The following is a 22,419-nucleotide window of genomic DNA, read 5'->3' as shown; positions in this document are numbered from 1 at the left end:
CGTGTGCAAGGTGCTGTTAGTGCATTGATAGTGTTAGGTAATATGAGTGCATTAGGTGTATGTGAGGTGTACCTCATTGCAGATCGACTTTCATCAAGACCAAACTGGTGACTTTGAGGGTGATTTGTTAGCAAATTCTGTTGAGAAGGCTGCCTTTCATCCTTTAATTATGATGTAGTTCCTGCAATGAGAATTTACAGCTTATATGGCAGGTCACTTGCCAGCTGGCCAGATGTGCACACCTGGCATTACAGGAAGGAAGGCTTCAGCAATTGCACTGCATTGTGATTGAGTAGCTCATTGTTGTGGTATCCTTGTAATTTAGCAGTTGCTTCTCTTGTAAATTGTCCCTGCCTCTGAACTTTGAAACAATAAACAGTCCAGTATGTGACAAAGTGGTGACGAGGATGGCACACATGCAGGTGGATTTAATTTGTTATTTGAAGTTATATGGATCTAGATTAGCTATATAAACTATCAAGAAGTGTGCTGAGACATAGAGTATATTTTGAAAGTAGTAATTTTGACAAGTTTGGGCAAATTGCACTGGAAAATCCAGATGAGTCTGGGCCTTGACACACCACAAGTGTATGAGGAAGGAGAAGACTTAGAGTTGTGGCTGGATAGCTTTGAACTTTATGTGTGTGCTGTTGGAGTGATTGGGACAGAAAGAAAGGGAGCACTGTTGTTATGTATTCTGGGGAACAACATCCAACACAAAGTGAAAGCTCTGGGAAACGAACAAAGTGTGAAACAAAATCGGGACCAAGATGCTTATGAGTGGACAAAAAGTCAGCTGAAAGCACTTTTTGCTCCTAAAACAAGACCAGTCTGTGAAAGGAAGGTTTTCCACAGCATGAAAATGACAGATAAAGATTAGGATATAGTCAAGTTTGCAGAAAGGCTTGGAAAACAAGCTCAACAGTGCCAGTTCAGAGAGGAAGTGGATAACATGATCCCAGATCTGGTCATCAGAGTTCCCTCATCCTGAACTGCAGATTTGTCTGCTTGAGGCAGACAACTTGAGCCTCACTCAAGTGGTGAAGATGTGGAAGTTGCATCTACAAGTAAGGGAGCAAGCTGCCAAACTTTAATGCATGGGACTCAATGACCAAAAAGAGGAGGTCAAAGAAGAAGAAGTGAAAACTGAGGAGGTTAACCAGGTGAGCCATCAAAGGCAAAAGTGGGTGCCATCTAGGAGGTACAACCACCAAGATTAAAGGTGGCACAATGTCCAGGATCAAAGGCAGCTGACCTACTTCAGGTGTGGTGAAGAGGGACACAAAGTGGCACTGTCAGGTCACAGGAGGTAAAACCTGCTCAAAGTGTGATCACTTTGCAAAGGCCTGCAGGAGCAGGATGACCTAGGTGAGCTACAACAGAGGTAATGGGTTCACAGAGGTGAACACAGCCAATGAGGATTTTGTATTCTGAACAACACAAAGACTCCATCACAAAAACTGGTTACTGTGTTCCTGAACAAGCAGCCAGTCATATTGATGATGGACACAGGTACTAGCATTGACATCATCACCAGGCAGGATTTTAAGACCCTGCAAGGGATCGAGGCTGGGAAAACCAGCAGGAGGCTGATGCGCTATGGAGCAGATGTTCCATTGGCCCTGGATGGACAGTTTGTGGCAACAACAAGCACCAATGACAAGGAGGCAGAGGCATGCTGGGTCATCTCAGCTAAGGGAAGGGTGTCACTTCTAAGCAGCACAAGAGTACTGCTACAATGCCTGGTGCAACTTCACACAGAGCACATCTACAGGGTAAAAGAGCCGTCTGTTGAGGAAGTGCTGAGCCGGAGCTCGGAAGTGCTCAAAGCAGAACTGGGTAAAATATCCAGAGGGAAGGCCAAATTGAAGCTGAAGAAAAAGGCAGCACTAGTGTTCAGAAAGGCAAGATCTGTGCCATATGCACTTCAAGGTGCAGCTGACAAAGAACTAAAAAAATGGGAAGAAGATGGTGTGGCAGAGAAGGTGGAGTATGCAGAGTAGGCCTCACCCAAGGTGGTGGTCCCAAAGCCGGGTGGGAAAGTGAGGATCTGTGGAGACTACAAGGGCACAGTAAACCCACAACTGGAGGTCCCACAGCACCCCATGCCTAACCTGGAGGACATCCTGACTGGTCTGGCAGGAATGCACAGTTTTTGCAAACTTGACCTGAGTACAGCCTACTTGCAGATGGAGCTAGAGGCGGACAGTCAGGAGATCACATTCCTTAATACACGAAGAGGTCTCATGAAGATGAAAAGGCTGCCATATGGCATAGCATCATCACTAGCCCTTACGACGTGGAGTACCGGAGGTCAGAGGAGATCCCGATGGCTGACTTCTTGTCCCGCCTTCCCTGCTCCACAGGTGTAATGAAAGCTGATGAAGCAACTGTCTGCTTTATGGAAAGCATCGAGAAGCTGTAGCCACTGACAGCGAACCGGGTGAAGCTGGCGACCAGCAGTGACGTGCTGCTGGTGGAAGTAGCGCACCATTCCAGGACAGGATGGTCAGCAAGAAGCACAGCAGAAATACAAGTGTTCAGCAGAAAGAAGGAGGAGCTGACCATCACCAACGGCTGTTTGCTTTGGAGCGCAAGAGTGATCATCCCCAAGAAGCCGCAGAACCAAGTACTGGAGGAGGTGCTTGACAGCCATCCAGGCATCACCAGAATGAAAATGCTCGCCAGGAGCTACGTGTGGTGGCCCCAAATCGACAAGGACGTTGAAGACCTGGTGGAGCGGTGCGCAGGATGCCAAGAAACGCGGAGCGAAAGGCCGGCAGTGTTCCTGCACCCATGGGAGCACACCAAAAATCCCTGGGAGCGGGTACACCTGGACTTCGCAGGTCCAATGCGAGGAAGATATTTCCTCGTGTTGGTGGACAGTCACTCGAAATGGCGGGAAATCGCGCCGTTGAGGGACATCACGGCAGGAACAACCGTCCGGGAGCTGAGCAGCATATTTGCTCGGTTCGGTATCCCAATCCAACTAGTATCTGACAACGGACCGCAGCTGAAGTCCCAGGAGTTTGGAAACTTCATTTTGAAGCTGGGCATCAAGCACATCCGAGTGGCTCCGTATCGTCCACAGTCCAACGGTCAGGCGGAATGAATGGTCCAGACCAGGAAGCACGGTCTAAAGGCGGCAATGACAACAGGAGACGGGCAGCCAGTGGAAACGCTCTTGGGTTCGTTCCTGATGAAGTACAGGAATACAGAATATGCGACGACAGGAATCGCGCCAGCCGAGGCCATGCTGGGCCGACAAGTGAGAACGAGAATGGATCTGCTGAGACTCAACGCGGCAGGGAAAGTTTTTAACGCCCAGATGAATGAGATGAAGAACCCCAGACAGTTCCCCGAGTTCCAGGTTGGATCAACGGTTCTCGGTCGGAGCTATGCAGGAGGAGCGAAATGGAAGCAAGGAAAGGTGATAGGCCGCACCGGTCCAGTTTCGTACGCAGTGACCGTGGATGGATTGGTGTGGTCACGCCACGCTGGACAGCTACTGCGAAGCCAAGAGAACAAGGAAAGCCACCAAGAGCAAGCCGCACGCAAGAAAACGGCAAAAAATGGACAAATAATGTTCCAGGCAGCCAGTCTGGTAGGCCTCCCAGAGCGCACCTCGGGAACCGGCGGACCACAGGACACACACCAGCCCGCGCAGCCATCAATCGCGGAGGAGCAATCTCCACGCTCTCCAACGGACGATGGGGCCGAGGAGAAGCCGGAGGAGCAACGCGGGGTGCCGAGACGCCTCGCGGCGGGGACCAGCCGGAGGAGCAGCAACCGCGGGGTGCCGAGACGCCTCGCAGCAGGGACCAGCCATAGGGCCAGGCCGAGCCGAGAGTTGGGTCGGACGAACTGACGCCAGTCGTGACGCGTGATCCGGTGACAACTAGAAGTGGACGTATGGTGAAACCTTCCCGTAAATATCGCGATTACGTCCAAAGAGTCGTGTTAGTCACAGTATCATGTGAAATAGTCAGTGCTGATTCAGTTCAGTTGCAAAGAAGAGGAATTGCTGCAGAGGGGAATTTCGGTTCGGAATTTTGGTTACGTTAAGTTTGTGAACTCATTGTATTTCCTAACCGCTCAGGCGATGTCTAAAGAAAACGTTAACGTATTGTTTAAGTGTGCGAACTCAATTATTGATGGAAACAACGGGTGTATCGAAAGGGTAGTTGTATTTAGGAGGGAGGAGATATGGTACCCTTACAATTTAGTGGTTGCTTCTCTTGTAAATTGTCCGCTGCGTCTGAACTGAAACAATAGCCAGTGCGGTATGTGACAATTGTTAAACAACTTCCTGGAGGTCTGGGAGATATATGTTTGCCTTTTCATAACAAGATGAGATACTTGTAATGTCCTGCATTCCCATAAAGACAACTATAGGCATGTTTGATGGCATGTGTCTTGACTAAGTTTAAACTTGCAAATAAACAAGAAGTATATGCTGTACAATTTGGTGTATTGTTTGTTGTTGCATGCTGCTTATAAAAAGAAAATAGCATGAGTAGGTATTGCTGAAGGCCTGCTCAGTGATTGTTTAATCAGTTCAACTGATATAGCTATATTTTGAATTTGTTGTGCACATATTGGTTTTGTAAGATGATATAATCATAAATTATACCTATGAGGAGGCATGGGCTTATTATCTGGAATATGGATCTCATCATTAAAGAGCTACTGGATCCATAATCCACATTTGTGATCCATGCACAGGATTGGGACAGGCTGTCTGCACATATCCTGTTTAGAGATTTAAATGCATTAGAACCAATAAAGGAAAAATATGCTAACTCCATGCAACTTGTGGCATGCTCTACTCAGTAGCTCCCCCACCTTCTCCAAACTCCTGTTCATAATCTTTTTCTCTTACAGTAGACTTCAGGGCTTTGGGCTTGTTTTACTATGGAATATCATTCACACCTGATGTTACTTGCAGGAGTATGTTGAAATGGATCTGGTCCTCTCCTAGGCAGAAGATGCAATCTGATGAAATCTGTTGCCATGAGATGTGTACCTTTCTAGGAGGTGTAGTGGTTTGCAGCAAAGAAAAACACATATGTGCCAAATATGTAAATGTAAGGCAGGGATAAACATGCTGAATTGCATGGCAGAGTACTAGCAGGTACAGTTTGAGCCAGTGTGCCCCTTTAAAATACTTCCCACTCTACAAGTGATCTATTCCATACCACTAGAGGGGTGGAGGGGCACAGTGGAGAGTGAGATGAGATCTGCAGTCAAGGTCAAAAACACATAACTAGCAATTTCATGATTGTTCAGGAGAGTGTTTTTTGTGTTATTTTGGTGCCGTGGTTATAAATCAGAGGCAATAAATAGAAGTTGTGCAATGGGAAGGTAAAACATTGCTCTATCAATGCAAAACTAAACTAACCAAATAACTACAGCCTTAACTTCGGAGAATGTTTTTTCACAGGAAAATGGTGTTGAAACCTTAGTGGTCGCGAAGTAAAAAAGGCGCATCTGGGCGAAACGCGTCTCTGACAATACACACGTTTCTGTCAATTGTGAAAAGGGCTCCGCAACGCCTCGTATCTGGACAAGTACTCGCGCGGTTATGCGTATTGTATGCGGTTCATAAGCATTGTATTTCTGACTAAACGGATCCATGGAATCAGGAAAGGATGTCGCCATATCTCATTCATTATCAATTCAGACCGGGGAATGTCTGCAAAAGTCAAACATCTGCTGGGTGGAGAGCGCCAGATATGGTGTCAGGCGCACCCATTGTGCATGGCAGAATGACAGCAGGTCCTTAGTGGTAAATAGCCATGGTTAGGACCCATGCTATAAACACACCGAAACTGCTTTCCTTCTAGTGTATGAAAGACTACAACGCACAAGTATGACCGCAGTACTTCCCCCGTGAAGATGCGCATATTTGCATAAATTTGGTAACAACTGGAGGAAAAAACATTTTTCAATGGCACAAACGCGTAACTGCTCAATTCCCAACGGTTCCCAATGACAAAAACGCGTAACTTCGCAGATACGCGCTTTGACACATTACTGACTTTGACGGTAGGTGACAGAACCGCGTATGTAAGCGGATACGTGCTCTTGACCCTGAAAACGGAGCTTGTGGGAACACTTTAGGCTCGTGTTTCACAGATACTTGTCAGTTACTCGTTTTTGTGTTGGGAAAACCTCTCAGCCACTACTTATACGTGAATCTACCAGCCTTATATCCGTATCAATTTTTTTCTTCAAAATTTTAAGCATACACTTCTCACTAGGCCAAAATATGCGACCCGGCGAGACGAATCTAATGATACCAATGACTCGACTGCGAGAGAAAGGTTAGTTACGCGTTTCTGACTTTGGACGGCAGAAATGAGGGCAAGATTATAAGTGAAGACAAGCACAGTTTGAAACGGTCATCATTAAGGTACCATTGCCTTTTGCAAGGACAAGTGACTAGTGAGGCAATAACAGGTGGCTTTCATGTCGATTCTAGATACGCAATGAATTGGGATGTCCCGCTCCATACCTTTAGTATGTGCAGGCATTCAACATCTAGCATCTGCATTCAAATGTTTGAATGATGGTACTTGAATGTTTTCTTGCTTGCGTGAACATTTTCTTGCTTTGGGCCAATCAATTTTCTCTGCGATTACCGGTTTAAATAAACAGGCTTAACGCTTAATGCCTGGTAGAAAAAGGAAAGGCAGCTAGAGGCAAAAAACGCGACGTCCTACGTTTTGCAGATTAGGACCCACAACTAACCGTGATATCAGAGGAATGTGCCTACAAAAAGGTACGGATATTGACAAAAAAGTAGCTGGACATGGTGACACTGCATGACATGATTATTTTTTATGTGCCCATATCACTGTCCACCAAAAACATGATTAAAAACAGATCATGCAAACACGTCCCTACATCTTTCTTCCGTAACTCGTAGCCAATCACATTTTTTGGCAGGCGCCCAAAGGCCAGTTTTTCGTAAATCATTCGAGGCAAGTAAGTTAGTTATGCTGAGCATTTCTCCTTCAGTGGATTTCGCATTTAAGTGTTCTGTGTCGGAAGCATCTGCTTGCTAGCCTCTGCGCATTCCTGAACGAGAAATGGATGGATGAAAGACAGTTCGAAAAGCGATCATCAGAAAATCCTCACAGTACAGCTGGAGTTGCTCGTTCCTACCAGACCTCTCCTTCTGGGACATTCCAAAACGAAGCAAGGCGCACGCCCATCGGTGCCCCTGCGCGCCGCCCCACGCCAGTAAGCCTCGAGCGGCATGCTGGCGTGCTGCGGCGCTCCGCCGGCCCGGCCAGGCCAGGCCTGGATGCGTCGGCCGCCGGCGCCCAGACGAACAGAGAACAGGTTACGGGCCAAGGTGGCGCCCGAAATACACGGCACCAGCTATTGATTTTGGCCACCAGTGCCTGCATTCGCCAAACCACGGCCATCCTCGGAGCGGGCTGGGTGTGGCTGCGTTCTTCGAAGACACTATACAGAACAAAGCATCTGTCGTCTCAAGACAAGATTTAAGAGTTGTGGGTTTCCCGTCAGACGAAATGGCGAGGCACAACTGAAATAACGGGCGTGGTGTAAACATCCCGTCAACTGCCGCCCCCCCCCCCCCCCCTCTCCCCTCTCCCTGCACGCTATGGTGTAGCTGATGGCAAAAAGATTTGAAGTCATTGGTCAAATTTCTTAGAGGATGATTGATAAAACTATCGTGTTGAGTATCGCAGCAAAGCGCGGAACATATGACATTTGCCACTGAGCCTCCTGCCATCGTGAGACGCCGTCGATACTTGGGCATGGCAAATTGGTAGGACAATGAGGTGTCCTTTTAGCTACATGTTAATCCGGGAAAATGGGGAACTGCCATAAATGACGCCGCTGAGCCACCGCAGTGCGTGCATAATTCGGTGGGCGCCGCGCCTGAGCCGTGGCATAAACCTGTCCTGTGACCCATGCGGGCGGCGGATTCCCGGGCACCAGACGCCCCGCGCCAGCTGCCTCTTAGATCACCGGGACATCTGTGGTTACCCGATGATCCGACATCCCGGGTCGCTCGCTGACGAAGCATGCCAACCGCCCATTGGCCAGCTGCGAATTACGCGCCCCTGCGAAAATGAATGGTTTAGTGTTCTGAAAAAAATTATAGCCTTACCGTCGATGGCATCTTGAAAGCTTGCCATGCGCGGCAATTATCCTACCCACGCGACTACTCGGCGGTAGGCGGCGTGACCGAAGTCACAGTCTGTTGTCCACCCGCATCGACCACATCCAAAGCCATGACCGAAGCCACAGTACGGAGCACAGACGCGGACGAACTGCTGTGGCGACGGCGCGGGAGGCGGCCTCACCGGTCGCAGAAGCCTCGGCCCATCCGGCTCGGTCGCGCGCAGCCATGGCGGACGGGGAGGTGCCGAGCGAAGCCCCAGCTGGTCCCCGTGAGCGCTACCCCGCGTGCCTCGACAGTCCGCCATCCGCGCCACCGCGGCGGGACGTGTTCGAGCCCCGGCCGGCCTCCTTTGGCGGTACCGCGGACGCCGCGCCGGCCGTCACCCGCGCCGGTCACGCGCCCTGGCGGCTGGCGGGTGGTTCGTATTAGCGGCCGGTGGTGTTTGCCATTCTGTCGGCCTGGCGGACGCTGACACAGAGCAGGCGGTCCGGCGGAGTAGGGCTGGCTCGCGCGAACTCGCGGATGTGCCCCGCCACATCCGCCGAAGCGTTGACCGGCCGGGCAGCGGGCCGATCTGCGTTTGTGCAGTCTGACATCAGCGGTGTGTCCGGCCCGGCTGGGTAACGGCATCGGCCGCGTCCGCGGCAGACGGACCGCTGACATCAGCAGTGTGTCCGGCCCGGCTGGGTAACGGCATCGGCCGCGTCCGCGGCAGACGGACTGCTCACCGCACACCGCGCTTTCAAATGCGAGACATCCACTCAAATGTCTTCAATCGCTGAAATGGTTTGCCTCAAGAGTGAATCATGCCGCACAGAGAGAGCAGAGAGGCTCGCACTGTGCCATCATCGCCGAGCCGCCGCCAGCTTCTGGGGCTTATCAAATGCATCGCCGCCGTTTGTTGTTCATGGCTCATCCGTAGAGCAGGTGCAGCTGGTCGGACGGCTTACGAGGACACCGTGCGCGAAAGACGGCGGATTACGCCATGCGATCGACACTTATTTGTTCCTGGCCACGCCCTGGGGCTTCCTGTGAACAGCTGGTCATGTGTCTGGGGCCGACACACGTGACCCCTGGCCAGTATAGAATGACATTAATCAGGACGAGTTATCATGTATACCATTTGCCAACAAGGATGTTACGAAGAACGCGGCAATAGGACACAGAGTGAAAAGCTTTTCCTGAAGTTAATGTGAGGTGTAGGGACGTGCGTACGAGAAGATCGCGATCGCGTACGCGATCGAAATTCAAACGGACGTTTGCTCCCTTTGAATTGACTTTATCAAAAGAAAGAACTAACCCCAGCCCTCTCCCCACTCCAGTTACTTATTGGGAGGTTAGGACGCTTCAGCAAGTAATCGGAATTGGGGACTGGTGTGAGTTCCCTAATTTTGATGACTTTTTAATTACCTCTATTAGCGCTGCTTTGACAGAAACGCACCAGCAGACGGTCCTTTTCACAGCTCGGTGTTGAAGGCTCAGCCGGACCGCCCGCAGGCCGTAGGCGTGGTGGGCTGATCGTGCACTCATACAGACCGCGGTGTCGTGGTTCAGCCCGTGCCGTGTTGGCACGCGTACGGTGATGAGGTCAGCTCGCGTGTCTCGGTACGGCCGAGTGTGAGAATGGTCGCACCGCGGCGCAGAGCGGCTTCCCGTCCACCCGAGTTTACCCCATGAACCGTGCACGAACGTTCGGTCCGAGTTGTTCGCTCAAAGATCTCGCCGATTATCAAGTTATGAGTCTTCAGAATTGAACGAATCCGTGGTAGTTTGCGGTGTGAATGCGCAAATGTTGATGTGTGCGTGACATGTCACGGGTGATGTTGCGCTGGCTGAGACGGGTGGCGGTGGCAGCTCGTCAGGCCCGCCCTGCCTTGGCTTCAGCACCGTCCGACCTGCCCGCCCCGGCTTCAGCACCGTCCGACCTGCCCGCCCCGGCCTCAGCACCGTCCGACCTGCCCGCCCCGGCTTCAGCCCCGTCCGACCCGCCCGCCCCGGCTTCAGCACCGTCCGACCTGCCCGCCCCGGCTTCAGTACCGTCCGACCTGCCCGCCCCGGCTTCAGCATCGTCCGACCCGCCCGCCCCGGCTTCAGCCCCGTCCGACCCGCCCGCCCTGGCTTCAGCCCTGCCCAGCCCGCCCCGTCTCGGCTTCAGCCACGCCTAGCCCGTCCCGTCTCAGCTTCATCCACGCCCAGCTCACCCCGCCTGACTTCAGCCCCGCCTAGCCTGCCCCGCCTCGGCTCCAGCTCGGGCCGACCCCGCGCCTACCCGCCGTGTCTGACCGCCGGCTGGGTGCGCGTGGGGCCTGGTGCGCCGGCGGCGCGGTGGAAGGGAGGGCCTCTTTGTGCGGCGGCCGGCGCCGCCACGGCCGCCGGCCGGACGGAAGTCTGTCGGCCGGCTATCTATGCGCCTTCCGCAGCGGCCGGCTGCGGCGCCGAGCGGCCGGCTCAGTCGGCCCGCCGCGTCCGTCCCGCCCGGTCAGTAGCGCGCCTACCCGCCCGCATCCCCGCTTATGTAACGACTCCCCGGCCAGGCCACCTCCCCGTACAGGCGGCGGCGATCGTGGTGCCACCTGCCGGTGACCGCGGCCGGGTCACCGGGCGGGTGGCAACCCCGGCGGCCAGTGTCGCGCGGTCCCGGCGGGCGGCGGTGTGCGTACCCAGGCGCGGGGCCTGGCGGTGTGAGTCGGAGCTGTGTGGCACGCCTCCCAGCGCGCACGGCTGGTGTGTTGGAGCGGGGTCGGGCTCTGTCCGCGATCCAGGCTCGCCTGGTGGACCTGGAGCCGAGTGAAGGAGCTGGTGGCGTCCGGTTAGCGGCGGACGGTCAGCAGGGTCCCTGCTTATGAGATGGTGTTGACTCCATTGGGTGGTTGTTATGTGTAGGCTGGTGATCGTGGTATTGGGGTGTTGCGGCTTAAGTCTCGTATGGGATCTTGTTTCGCACAGGTGGTTTCAGTGCGCATCCGCCAAGGGGAACAGTTGGCGGTGTGTAAATTCTGTCATTAAGGAGAGGAAAAGAGCAATCGTCGTTTTGAAATGGTAGCCAGTTTTCACAATGCGTTATGCATAGGGGTATGAATATGAAATTTAGGTGGGATGTTGGAGTTAATGATGGGTATTTGCAACAGCCAATAGTTATTTTCCAAGTATTGTTTTAGCTTACAGTGTTCCGCTTGAGTACTAGTGGTAGCAGTTTCAAGGTATGGCTACTCCACCTGTTCTGGTTAACGATACCTGTCCATCACATTTACATCTAAATGTGTGCGCGGGAGGAGTGTACAAAGTTGCGCTCAGAAGCGTTAACGTGTCCTTGCATGGCGTCTCAAAATGATTCCTTTGCGCTGGCGCGTCTGGGAGACCTCAGCCTCAGCAGCTGAGCGCGGCGTTAACCTTCAGTGGCATATATTTTTGCACAATACTGCGGCTCTTCATTTTTAATGGGGACTCATGCTGTCATCTTTTCAACGTTCGAGATAGACCGTCCGCATCCAGATTAATTGGCATGCTTCCAAAACTGGGAGAAAGCTGACATTGCTTTCGGAAGGCGTCCGTCGGCAATGCTCCTGCAATCTTCAGTATCAGCTCTTGACTGTGCGGATATCCCCGTCTTTGCGTGCTGGCCTACCCTGTATGTGTGATGTGACCGAGGTGTGGTGTGGTCTGGTCGGACCGACCGCCCGTGCGACTGGCGGCTGTGTGATGTGACCGAGGTGTGGTGTGATGTGGTCTGGTCGGACCGACCGTCCGTGCGATTGACGGCAGTGCGCGATGCGTCCTGGTCTGGTGGAATGTCCGTATATCCTGCCCATGCTTGCGTCATGCCGTCGGCCGACGGCCGCACTGCGCGCTTGCAGGCCCCGGTGTGACGGATTGTTTGCCCGGACGCGGAGCATGCTTCTGCCCGAGGAGCGTCGTGGAATAGGCGAGCCCGCAATGTGCCGTACTGTAGCCGCGCTCGTGCGCCGTCGCTCTGGCTCGGCATGCGGGGAGCCGGGGTGGGGCGGGGGACCGGAGACAGGCCTCGAGCCCGTCCTCTCCCCGCCCCCGGCTGCCGACACGGACCGTGTGCCCCCGAGCCGGGCCGGGCCGAGCCGTGGCGCCTACCGTATCCCGCCGCCGCCGGCCAGACCCAGCCGCGCAGTCCACACGTTTCATAGCCGCTATAAATACGATCGGCTTTCGACGCCGCCGCCGCCGGCCGCCGCCCAATCGGATGCCAATGTAAGCGGGCCCGACGGCGGCGTGGAGCCGGCCACAGTGTCCTGCCGGCCGCCGCCGCAGCAGCATTTAACGCGCGCACACGCCCCCGTCGCAGGCGCTCGGCAGGATGGAGTAGCGAGCCGCCCAGCGCACGGACACATCAGTCGCAGGAGGCCGGCCGCTCGAGGTTCTGTGGTGTCTGTCGGCGGTGTGTGAGTGGACGGACGCGCGGCCCGCTGACTGCGGACATGGCCCGGTGGACGCGGCTGGCCGTGCTGGCCGTAGCGCTGCTGCTGCTCGCGCAAGGTGGGTCCCCGGGCGGCGCCCGATCGCCAGATCTGCCCGGCTGTCTGTCTCGATTGAGCGTGCACCGCATCTGTCGATCAGCTGTCTGCGTCTGTCTGTCTGTCTGTCTGTCTGTCTGTCTGTCTGTCTGTCTGTCTGTCTGTCTGTCCGCCCGCCCGCCCGCCCGCCCGCCCGCCCGTCCAGGCCATCAACCTGCCTGCTCCGATCGTCACTCTGCCTGTCGTCGCTACCGAATGCCTTTTGGCCCTTCCGCCCTTCGTTCCACATTGGCCTGGCGCTTCACTTCACCCTAAGTGTGTCGGCGTGCATCTGCCGGCCTGCGGCGAGCCCGGCCGGCGCGCGCCGGGCCGTCCCCTCGTCGGGCCCGCCGTCAGCGGGGTGGCAGCGTCGCGGCGCATCTGTCCGGCCTGCGGCGAGCCCGGCCGGCGCGCGCCGGGCCGTCCCCTCGTCGGGCCCGCCGTCAGCGGGGTGGCAGCGCCGCGGCGCATCTGTCCGGCTCCGGTGTCGAGCCACACACGGCGCCCGCCGTCGTCGCCGTCGCTGCGGGGCTGTCCCAGTCGTCGGGAGTGTGGATGGGAGGGGAGGGGGGAGACGTCCCTGCCGCTGGACTCGGGCCGGTGTCGCGGCCGGCCAACGATCGCGAAAGCGAACACGAAGCGGATGGGCCGGCCGCTGCAGCACGGAGGGAGTTGTGAGACCTTCCATTTCCGTCTGATGTTGACCGGTTGCACGTCGCCATGTGCCAAGCCAACTTTAAAGTGTAATCGTTGGAATGCTGAAGCGCGTCGTTTGAATTGCGAGTGAATCGTGACGATTGGCTCGGCTATTTCGTGTCTGTTGCGTGCGCACGAATAGTATAGTCGTGCGCGGAGGGAACTGGGGACAATCAGTAGCTGCGCGCGTCCTACCCACCGGTTGCAGCGTGCGCGCACGCGCCCTGATCTCGCCGAACCTGCACCGCGCTCCCCGTTCAGCCGCGTTCCCGTTCGTCGGATGCGGGTATGGTCCGCTGAAGCGACGCCGTGTCCGGACGTCGTCCGCAAAGCTGACCGCGGCAGCAGGTGTTTGGGCGTGGGAGGGCTGCGACGGCGCGGGTGGTCTCCCGCGCGCCGCTGCTCGCCGCGTGCCCGCCCCCGGCGTCCGCCATCGCCGGACGCCGGGGGCGGCGCCGGCCGCGGAAGTGACCGTCTGCACTGTTGCACGGCCGTCCATCCCGGCGCCGGGCGCCGGGCCCGGCCGGGTGCACGTGTGGAGATAAGCGGCGCCGGCTGGTGACCGAGCGCCGGTGCCGCCGCCGTCGCCACTGCCGCCGCACTCGATCTGGGTCAGGCCGGAATGCCGGCCGGCCAGGCCGGCGGCCGTGGGATGACGCCGGCCTATCTTATCTCACCGGCGGCCACCTGTGCGCGATCACGGCGTCGGCGGACGCCCTGTTTGCCGGCCGCGCGGTGATTTAATGCGCGCTGGCCAGGGCGCCGACCGGCGGCCGGCCATGTCCGGGTCACTTCCGACCAGCTGCGGCCGGCGCCGCGCGCCGCCGACCGCGCTCGACGTGTCGGCTCTCATCAAGGCCGACCGCGGCCGCCGGCTGCCGGCTGCCGAGCGTCGGGCGCGCGCCACGGGCCACCGTCTCGAGTGGCACCTGCGCGCCGCGCCATCGCGTCGCCGCCCTGACTCACGCCCGGTGATTTATCCCTGGAGGCGTGCCGGCCTTTGTGCGCCGCTGCCGTCGGCTGCAGCCGGCCGGCCGCCCGACCGACCGACCGACCGCATTCCCAGCGGGCTCCCCGCCGGCCGGCTCTCTCCGGCCGCCGCTGTCTCCCGGCGCGCGTGCGTGTGCGTAACCGGCGCCCGGGTCGGCTGCGGCGCCGCGGCTCGGGTCGCGCCGGCGCGTGGCGGCTCCGACAGCTGCAGGGTGACGTGCAGCCGAGGGTGTCGAGTGACGCGGCCGCCCGTTGCCCGTCGGCGCGCGACACGGCCGACCAGGCCTGGTCCTGCCCGTAGCCGGACAGCCCTCTCGTCCTGCCCCACACCGCGGAGCACGGCCGGCCGCTTCAGCCCCGGCCGGTGGGTGAAAGGCGGCGGCGGCGGCCCATTGCATGTGGCGCTCTAATGGGCCTGATGGATATTGTCTGTGAAATCGGCCCCGCCGCCTGATGATGGCGTGAGAAAACGACGGGTAATCGGGCGGGCCGAGATGACTGGCACCGCGTGGGCCGTGCGACAGGTGGGTTGAGTGACTCCGCTGTGTCGGCGGACCACCACCGAGCCCGTTACCCTGCGCCCAGCTGGTGCGGCAGGGCGTCCATTCTTGTCACTCCAGCTTGGCTACCGTGTCGCGGTGGCGTGAGCTGTGAATTCGCTGGGCAGAGCGGTCATTTGTGCGAGGTCCGAAGGTCGACTTCTTCGCCTCGCCGTGTAGCTACCCTCCTCCACTGCTTCGCTGGCTGTTTAGTTCGCACGGCGGTTTGCGCGGGGGTTTCGGTAGCGATTACTACGTCTGGCCTCGTTGCATCTACCTTCTGCTGGCCCTGTTCTCACAGGCGCGAGACGTGATGCCGGCAACGACATTAGCAGTCACAAGCGTCGATCAAGAGTCTGCAGTGGGTCCGTGCCACCTGCTGTGTATCAACACCGTGATGTAATGCGCCATGACTCTGCGATTACTCAGCCACATGACTTGAGTCCATTCACCCTCACAACAGCGGCTATCGGGTCCCGTAGGCCGCGCAGCCCTCGCGCCGGGCCGGCGGCGCCGCGTCGCTCCAGCCCGGGCTCCAGCGCCGCCACTCCACCGGCAGACGGCCAGCACTAATTATAGCCGGCAATCGGGCGACGTCGGTGACTGGGGCTCGCCCTGACCCGGCCCGGGCGGAGCGCGGCGCGGCGCGTCCGTCGGGACCGGGTGGGGCCCGAGGTCGCGTGGACCGCCGCTGCTTGAGTAGACCCGCGGCGAGGCGCGCGGCCCTGGCCCGACGGCGTCAGGCCGGGGGAGTTAGGCTGGGCAGTGATCTCGTTCGGCTGCGAATCAGCAGCAGCAGCGGCATGTTATCGCGCTTTGATGCCTTCGATCTGCTTCGACGGTGGCTTCCGACGTCGCAGTTAAAAGACAATGTCTGTTGGCTTGGGCCCAGCCGGGAGCGCCTGCAGCATTGCCGCTGTAAGAGCCGCGGCGCCTCAGCCCAAAGCTGTGTTCCTGAGCTGGCAGCAGTGGCGTCGCTCCTCTGCGGTCCGCAGAGTCGACCGAGCTCGGCATGAGTGACCTTATCCTACCCAATATATTTCACGACCGATCCGGCTTCTCCCGGGCCTGCTGGGCAGTGTGTGCCGTTGTGCGTATGTGGTTGTTGTACGCGTGTGGGGTTGCGCGTGTGTTTGCGCCGCATTCGGCCCGTCTCAGCCCGCGCGCCGCCACAGAGATGCAGTGTCAAGAGGATGATAGTGTCGCGTCAACCACGACCAAAACGCATCGGCGACGGTTCCGGAAGGTGCGGCGTCAGCAGGTTCGACAGAGCTCCGTCGACGGCGACGAAGGTGACCTGGCGTGACTCTACTGACCGGGTGGTGGCGTGTCGCATGCTGCCGTGACGTCTGCCTATTGACAGGCCGCGCCCCGAACGGACAGCAGGTCCTTCCTGTGGCGCCTGCCTGCGGCCGGGTCGCTCGCGCTTGCCGTTCAGTTTTTGCATGAGCGTGTGCTGTTTGGTGTTTGTTCTTGCCCTTGCGCGTTCGGTGGTTTGGTACACATTTGTTGGTGAGGTGGTCCGGTCACTTCTGCGCCTCGCGTCACTGTAAAATTGGGCTGCGTAGTGCATGCTCATTTCCCACTGGCGAACATCTGTCTTTGAAAGCAAAGTAACGGGGATTGCCCGCGCTGCGAGTGACCCCGCATAAGTGGAATGGGTGGAATTTTTCACGCTGGTGGAGGACATAAAGGTGGCCAGAGTAGCTAGGGTGGTGGGCATAAAGATGACAAGAATTGCTGGGCAAAGGGTAAACTTACAACGCTACGTTTCTTTTGCTGTCTGGAGTGGGTTTGTGAAGGCCAGTTCCCCGGAGTGGGACGGTACAGGGCATGTTTCTCACCGGGAAATGTGTTGCCCTATTTTGTTCGTGTCGTATCGTGGGCGTCCATCAGTTCGTTAGCATTGCTCATACGTGTCTTGCTTCATGTTAATCACCAGCGTCGTTCACTGCAAGCACGTGGTGCCGTTTTTCTCGTTCTATCTAATAGCTTGCCTGGTGCCACGTTTGAGCCGTCTGCTCGGCTTGGGCGACAATACTCGGTTTCGTTGCGTCTGGCCTCAGCTCGTGGCCGATGTGCGAGGCCCGCTCCCCGTGAGGCCGGTGGCCCACCGGACCTGCGATTCGTTGCCTCCTCTGCATGAAACGCCTCCGCTCTGTGGCCTCTGCTGGTCTGGCGGTCTCACCTGTCCGCATGGTGTGCCGTGCGTTTGAGCACTAAACCATTTGCGGGCGTGATCGGCTCAGCCGCACCTGCTCTGCGTCATCTCCGCTCAGGTGCTTGCCATGGGGGCTCTTTCCTCCAGTCGCGTCGCTGTCAGTTATACCAGCTCGCTTCACCGCTCCGTGTCGCGGCTTCGGAGTGTTCCGTCTTACGGGATCGAGTCTCTGCTGGCCTCCAGTGGTGTTGGGATGTGCACCTCTCTGCTTGGTCTCTGGTGTCGGGCTATTGTCCATCACGGGGCGCTTTCCCCTAGGCAACGAAGTGCACTACCAGCGGAGTCGCGTGGCGGTCACGAAATCCGGAGGTGGCGCCGGCAGCGGTGGCGGTAGCGGCAGCGGCGCCCGGCCGTTCGTCCCTGGCCGGGGCTCGCGCCGAGTCTACTCGCGCACCTCCAGCGTCACCCGCAACTCCAGCGTGGCGCGTGGCGCCGGCACGCCCGTGCTCGAGGGCTCCTACTTCCAGCCGAGCGGCGACGGAGACGGGCAGCGTCCGTTCTTCAGCTGGAACGGCCGGCGGCGCGTGCAGGCGGCACGCGACCGCGCCGGGAGCGTGCGGACGACGCCCGGCGCTTCGTCCATCGCCGCCTCACCGGTACGGTCCCGCCAGTACTCGTCCTCCTACTACTATAGCCGATCTGCCAGTGGACAAGCCGGACAGGCGGGACAGGCTGGACAAGCTGTACAGGCGGGACAAACGGGACTGGCTGGACAAGTGGGACAGCAAGGCTACGGCGGGGAGTCGGGCCTTGCCGGTCGGACGGGCTCTCGGGGTAACGTGCGCCGCACCAGCTTCTCGCGCCGGGTGACGTACGGCGCCGGCTCCCCCTGCGCGGAGGGCACCGATTGTGCCGCCGCTGCCGCGGCGCAGCAGGCGGCGCGCGCCAGCTACAGTCAGCAGCAGTTCGCGGGGCAGTCGAGCCGGCGCGCCGGACAGACGCGGGAGCCGCACGGACAGACGCAGCAGAGCAGCCAGACGCGGCGGACGTACGGCCAGACGCAGCGGACTGGCCAGACCCGGCAGTCGTCTGGACAGACCCAGCAGGCCGGCCAGACGCGGCGGACGTACGGACAGACTCAGCAGAGCAGCCAGACGCGGCGGACGTACGGCCAGACGCAGCAGGCCAGCCAGGGGTACGGCCGCTCCGGAGGCTACTCGCAGGGCCAGCGCTACGACCAGACGACGACGTACGATCGGACTTACGGCGGCCGCACTTACGACCGCTCGGGCGGGCGGACCGACACGGAGCGCGGCGCCACCGTCGTCACCCGCTATCCGGGCCGCACTGTCTACCGCAACTCCACCGGTACCTATGTCAACTACACGCGCACGCTGCCCGGCGGCGGCACCGTCTCCTCCTACAACTACACTGTGCGCTACCCGTCCCCGAGCGGCGGCGTCATCACGGCGCACAACCGCACCACCATCCGCAACCGCACGGTTGTGACGACCACGTCGCAACGGGTGGTACCCGGCGGCGGCACGCTGTACCGCAACGTGACCACGTTCACGCGCGTCCCCGTTGGGCGCGGCTCGGTGGCGGGCTCGCTTCCCGGTGGCTCTTCCACCGTCTATCGCAATGTGACCACCGTGTATCGCAACGAATCGCGGGTGGTGGCCACCGGCCGCGAGCCGCAGACCACTGAGTCGGAGCACGTGGGTGTGGAGACAGTGGGCGGCTGGGGCGGCGGCTCGCAGACGACCACCACCACCCGGGTGGAGGAGGAGGAGGAGGAGGAGGTGATCTCACAAGAGCAGCTGCGGAACGCCTACATCGAGAAGAACCGGTTGCAGAAGTTTGGAGGTAGGCCGCGGTGGTGGTGCACGCGGCCCAGCTAACCCGCCCTCTGGCTCCGCCCACTAACCCCCACTCACCACGCCCGCCGAGCACGGAGAGCCGGCGTCGCAGGCACAGGCGTCGGAGGCCAGCTGCCGGCAGAGCGGAGTTACACACCCCTACGCAGGCATGAAATGCCACGTTCGCGGAGCTGGCGGTCACTTTGACTTGCATCGCGTTTGAGAAACTTTCTGTAAATATTCTTTGATATTTAACTTTTAGGTGCAGGAGGTTGACGAGTCCTAAAAGGTAGATAAAATGCAGAAACACGCAATGGCCCAAAAGCTGAATCAACCAAGCGTTCAAAATTCATAAATCCCCGTAATATAACGTTCAAGGACCTCACCATTTCCACAACCAACTCAACTATTCCATCAGCCAACTGTTCAACGATCAAGGCTGTGGTTCAGTCAACACTAGTATGTCGCATTACAAGGCTGCTGCGACTTAGGACTGTCCGGAGGTCTGGCTGACTCGGCGTCTGCGTAGCCACGGCGGTCATTTCCCCTGTGTGGCCCCGGTGGGGTGCCGCCCGTCTTCCGTGTGGTACTGGTCTCCCGTCGCCTCGCACGCTCGGTGGTGTGGTGTGGCTCACCGTCGCCGGACGCGAACGGCACTCGTCCCTCGTCCCTGGTCCGTCTGCTCGTCTTCGGCGCTCGCCGGCCGTCTCGCTGACGCCCGCGCTTTCCTCACCGGTCCGCCTTCTCGCCCTGTCTTGGCGTGCGTGTGAGCGAGTGAGCAGAGAGAGAGGGAGAGGGCATGCGAGGAGCCCCGAGAAGCGCCGGCCGGACCCCGGATCAGCTCGGCACGGCCGGCGACCGCCCGGACCTCTCCGCCGCCTGCTCGTGCGGCGGACTCGGCGGGCCGGCCGTCCGGCCCGGGCTACGCCCTGCCGGCGGCAGCTGCAGCTCGGCGGCGGGTTGCACTGGATGACGTCACCATCAGGTAAGCGGAGTGAGCCTCGCGACGCCTCTGCACCCGGCCTCGGTCGCGGTCGCAATGAACTCCACGATCTTGCGTTGAGTGGGCTCGAGGAGAGGGCGGCGGCAGTCTACGGCATCAAGCCCCGCGCTTCGTTTTTTATTTATTTATGGAGTCTGGCACCATTTGGTTGGTCTGAGTGAGTGCGTTTGGACAGGAGATAAAACTTGATGCGGCGACCTCAGAACACCGAATGCTTGCCAAAGCAGATTTAGTACAGGCGGATGGTTCGTTTCGCCACTTTGTTTCGGCGTCGGAGTTCTGACCGGTTTAGTCCCGTACTCCCGTAGCGAAGCGCTGGCATGCGCTTCACAGATTCGCCTAGCGCCCGGCCCAGACGACTTATTTAGACATGGTGTGTCGTGTTGGTGTGGTCGGACCGCGTAAGAGGCGGCGCCGGAGGGATGGCCGCCGCTCCTCAATCCTGAAGCCATGGCAGCCAAATCGCGTCTGCGGTCCCCGGGGAGCGCACGCCGAGTCTAATCCAGGCGGGCCAGTCCCCGAGGTGAGGCGGCGGCGGCCAGCCGTCGAGATGTGTCCGCCAGTCGGCACCAGAGCCGGGGGTTTATCTTGGCCGGGTGTAAACAGTATGATGCGGACCAGACCCGGGCCGCGCGGTGTCCGCTGCCGCCGGAGCGACGGGCGCCGGCGATACATGGGTTTGATCGAGCTGGCCATGGCTTTTGGGGGAGTTTCCCAGGACCACCAGCGTGCCCCACTGCTTAGCAGTGGTACAACGGAAGGGCATGTTGGAGAGCCGCCTAGAAGTGTTGGAACGAGTCAGTATTTAGCGAGATTGTTTGGTTACGATATCGCCCTGTTTCCGGCAGAGTGGGTCACGGCTGGGCGTTGGGTGCCGGTCGAAAGAGGCGAATGGCGTCACAGTCAGCGCTGTTATTGACCGACAGGGAAGATGGCGGCACGCCGACTGTAGCGACCCTGGGGAAAAGAGTGAACGGCGCACACGCGCTGCCTTGACCGTAGCAAACAACACAAACTCGGCATCACCGGCGCGCAAGGCCTCTGTTTCAGGGTGGTGCGGCGAGCCGTCTGCGGCTGTCTCACTGGTCGGCGTGTTCCCAGGTCGGCGCCGTTGTCGCGGTCGCCGCGTGATTGCAGGGCTGCGCCGCCGCGTCGGCAGCCCCGCCCCGTACCTGTTGCGCGGGCGTCGGCGCCGCGCCGTCCGCTGCCCCATTGACCGCCCTGCCGGCACAGAGACGGCGTCTCAGCAGACCTGTGAGAGAGGTTCCTGCCTGCCGGCATCCGGGAACCTGCTCATCGGCCGCGAGGCCCGTCTGGAGGCGAGCTCGACGTGCGGCACCCGCCGGCGGGTACGTCAGAGGGCGGCGTGCGGCGCGCCGGCCGGCACCCGTCCGGCAGCCATCTGCGGGGTTAGCACGGTCTCCGGCCCTGGAAATGAGCTCGCTTCTGGAGGTTGTGGTAGCGACAGCATGCCGTGACATTGCGTTGCCTCGGGTAGCGCCGTATCATGCATGTTCACCACGAATGATGCAACGGAATCCAGATGACACCCTGGCAGTAGCACATACGTTTTAGTCCTTTCGTGAGGTGTGCTTTGAATGAATTCTCGATCCCAGACTTTGATTTCAGATTTGAAATGTAGACCGTAATTTTTCAGATTTGTATGTTACGGCTCTGCGATCAAGGCCCGTGACCGAAAATTCATTCAAAAACATCTTGCTAGACGACTAAAACCTACGTATGTGTGAGGTCATTTTGATTAAATGAGAAACTTAGCATGTCACATCGCATAAGCAATAAACTGTCTGAATTTTACACCACGAATTGTTGGTGTGTGCGTTTATTAATGCTATTTGAACACGTAGCTATTTCCCAAGCATTTTAAGCTCTCTGTGGTTCCTCCAACCGCCCGCCTCGAAAGTATTGTCGCGGTACGTGCCTATCTGACTGCCGTTATCGGTCGCTCCCTGCCTACCCGTTCCTCCCCCTTCCTTCAGGTCGGCAGCTGCCTCCCCCGGCGTGGCACGACCACGCTCGGCCGGCACCCCTAGCCGGCGTCCGGCCCGACCCCCTCACCGTCCGCCGTCTCAGGTCCGTCCCGGCCAGCCCTGGCGCCGGCCACGGACCACCGCTCCGTGGCCGGGGTCGCCGGGGTCGCCTGACCGGACGACGCTTCCGGCCGGCCGGGCAGCTGCGCGCTCTGCCGTCGGTGTCGGACTGGAGCAGGCGGCTGTGGACGGCCCTCTGTCTGCGCTGTTTCGGCACCGTCCCCGGCTTCCCCCGCGGCCTATGACGCGGTGTACTAGTCGCCTCAGGTCGGCTGGGTCGTCCGAGTGGCCCCCTCCCCGCCCGGTCGCTGTCAGACTGGACAGGAAGCGACCTCTTCCGGACTCGGACGCCGCTCCGGTCCGCTCGGCCGTCCGTTGCCAGGGTGGCGCGCCGCCAGCCATTCATTGGCGTCGTCGGGATATGGCTGCGATAGCC

The 22,419-nt window shown here is 58.8% G+C and overlaps 1 protein-coding gene across 4 annotated transcripts in view; it reads left to right on the top strand.

Annotated features, from left to right (window-relative positions):
- LanB1 (laminin subunit beta-1) overlaps positions 1–22,419 on the top strand; it is a 43,789-nt gene that overhangs the window by 421 nt on the left and 20,949 nt on the right. For 2 of the 4 annotated variants that reach the window (XM_037235589.1, XM_037235587.1), the window contains exons 2-3: positions 12,480–12,670; positions 21,169–21,284. In XM_037235589.1, the coding sequence (XP_037091484.1) occupies positions 12,613–12,670; positions 21,169–21,284 (174 nt within the window). In that variant the 5' untranslated portion in view covers positions 12,480–12,612. Of the gene's footprint in view, positions 1–10,621; positions 10,643–12,479; positions 12,671–19,901; positions 19,918–21,168; positions 21,285–22,419 lie in introns of those variants that run through there. The other 2 variants (XM_037235588.1, XM_037235590.1) reach the window with 2 other exon arrangements.

Source organism: Pollicipes pollicipes, unplaced genomic scaffold (assembly GCF_011947565.3).
Source record: "Pollicipes pollicipes isolate AB1234 unplaced genomic scaffold, Ppol_2.1 Scaffold_7261;HRSCAF=8764_pilon_pilon_pilon, whole genome shotgun sequence".
In the NCBI taxonomy this organism is placed as follows: domain Eukaryota; kingdom Metazoa; phylum Arthropoda; class Thecostraca; order Pollicipedomorpha; family Pollicipedidae; genus Pollicipes; species Pollicipes pollicipes.
This window is presented reverse-complemented; position numbering and strand designations above follow the sequence as displayed.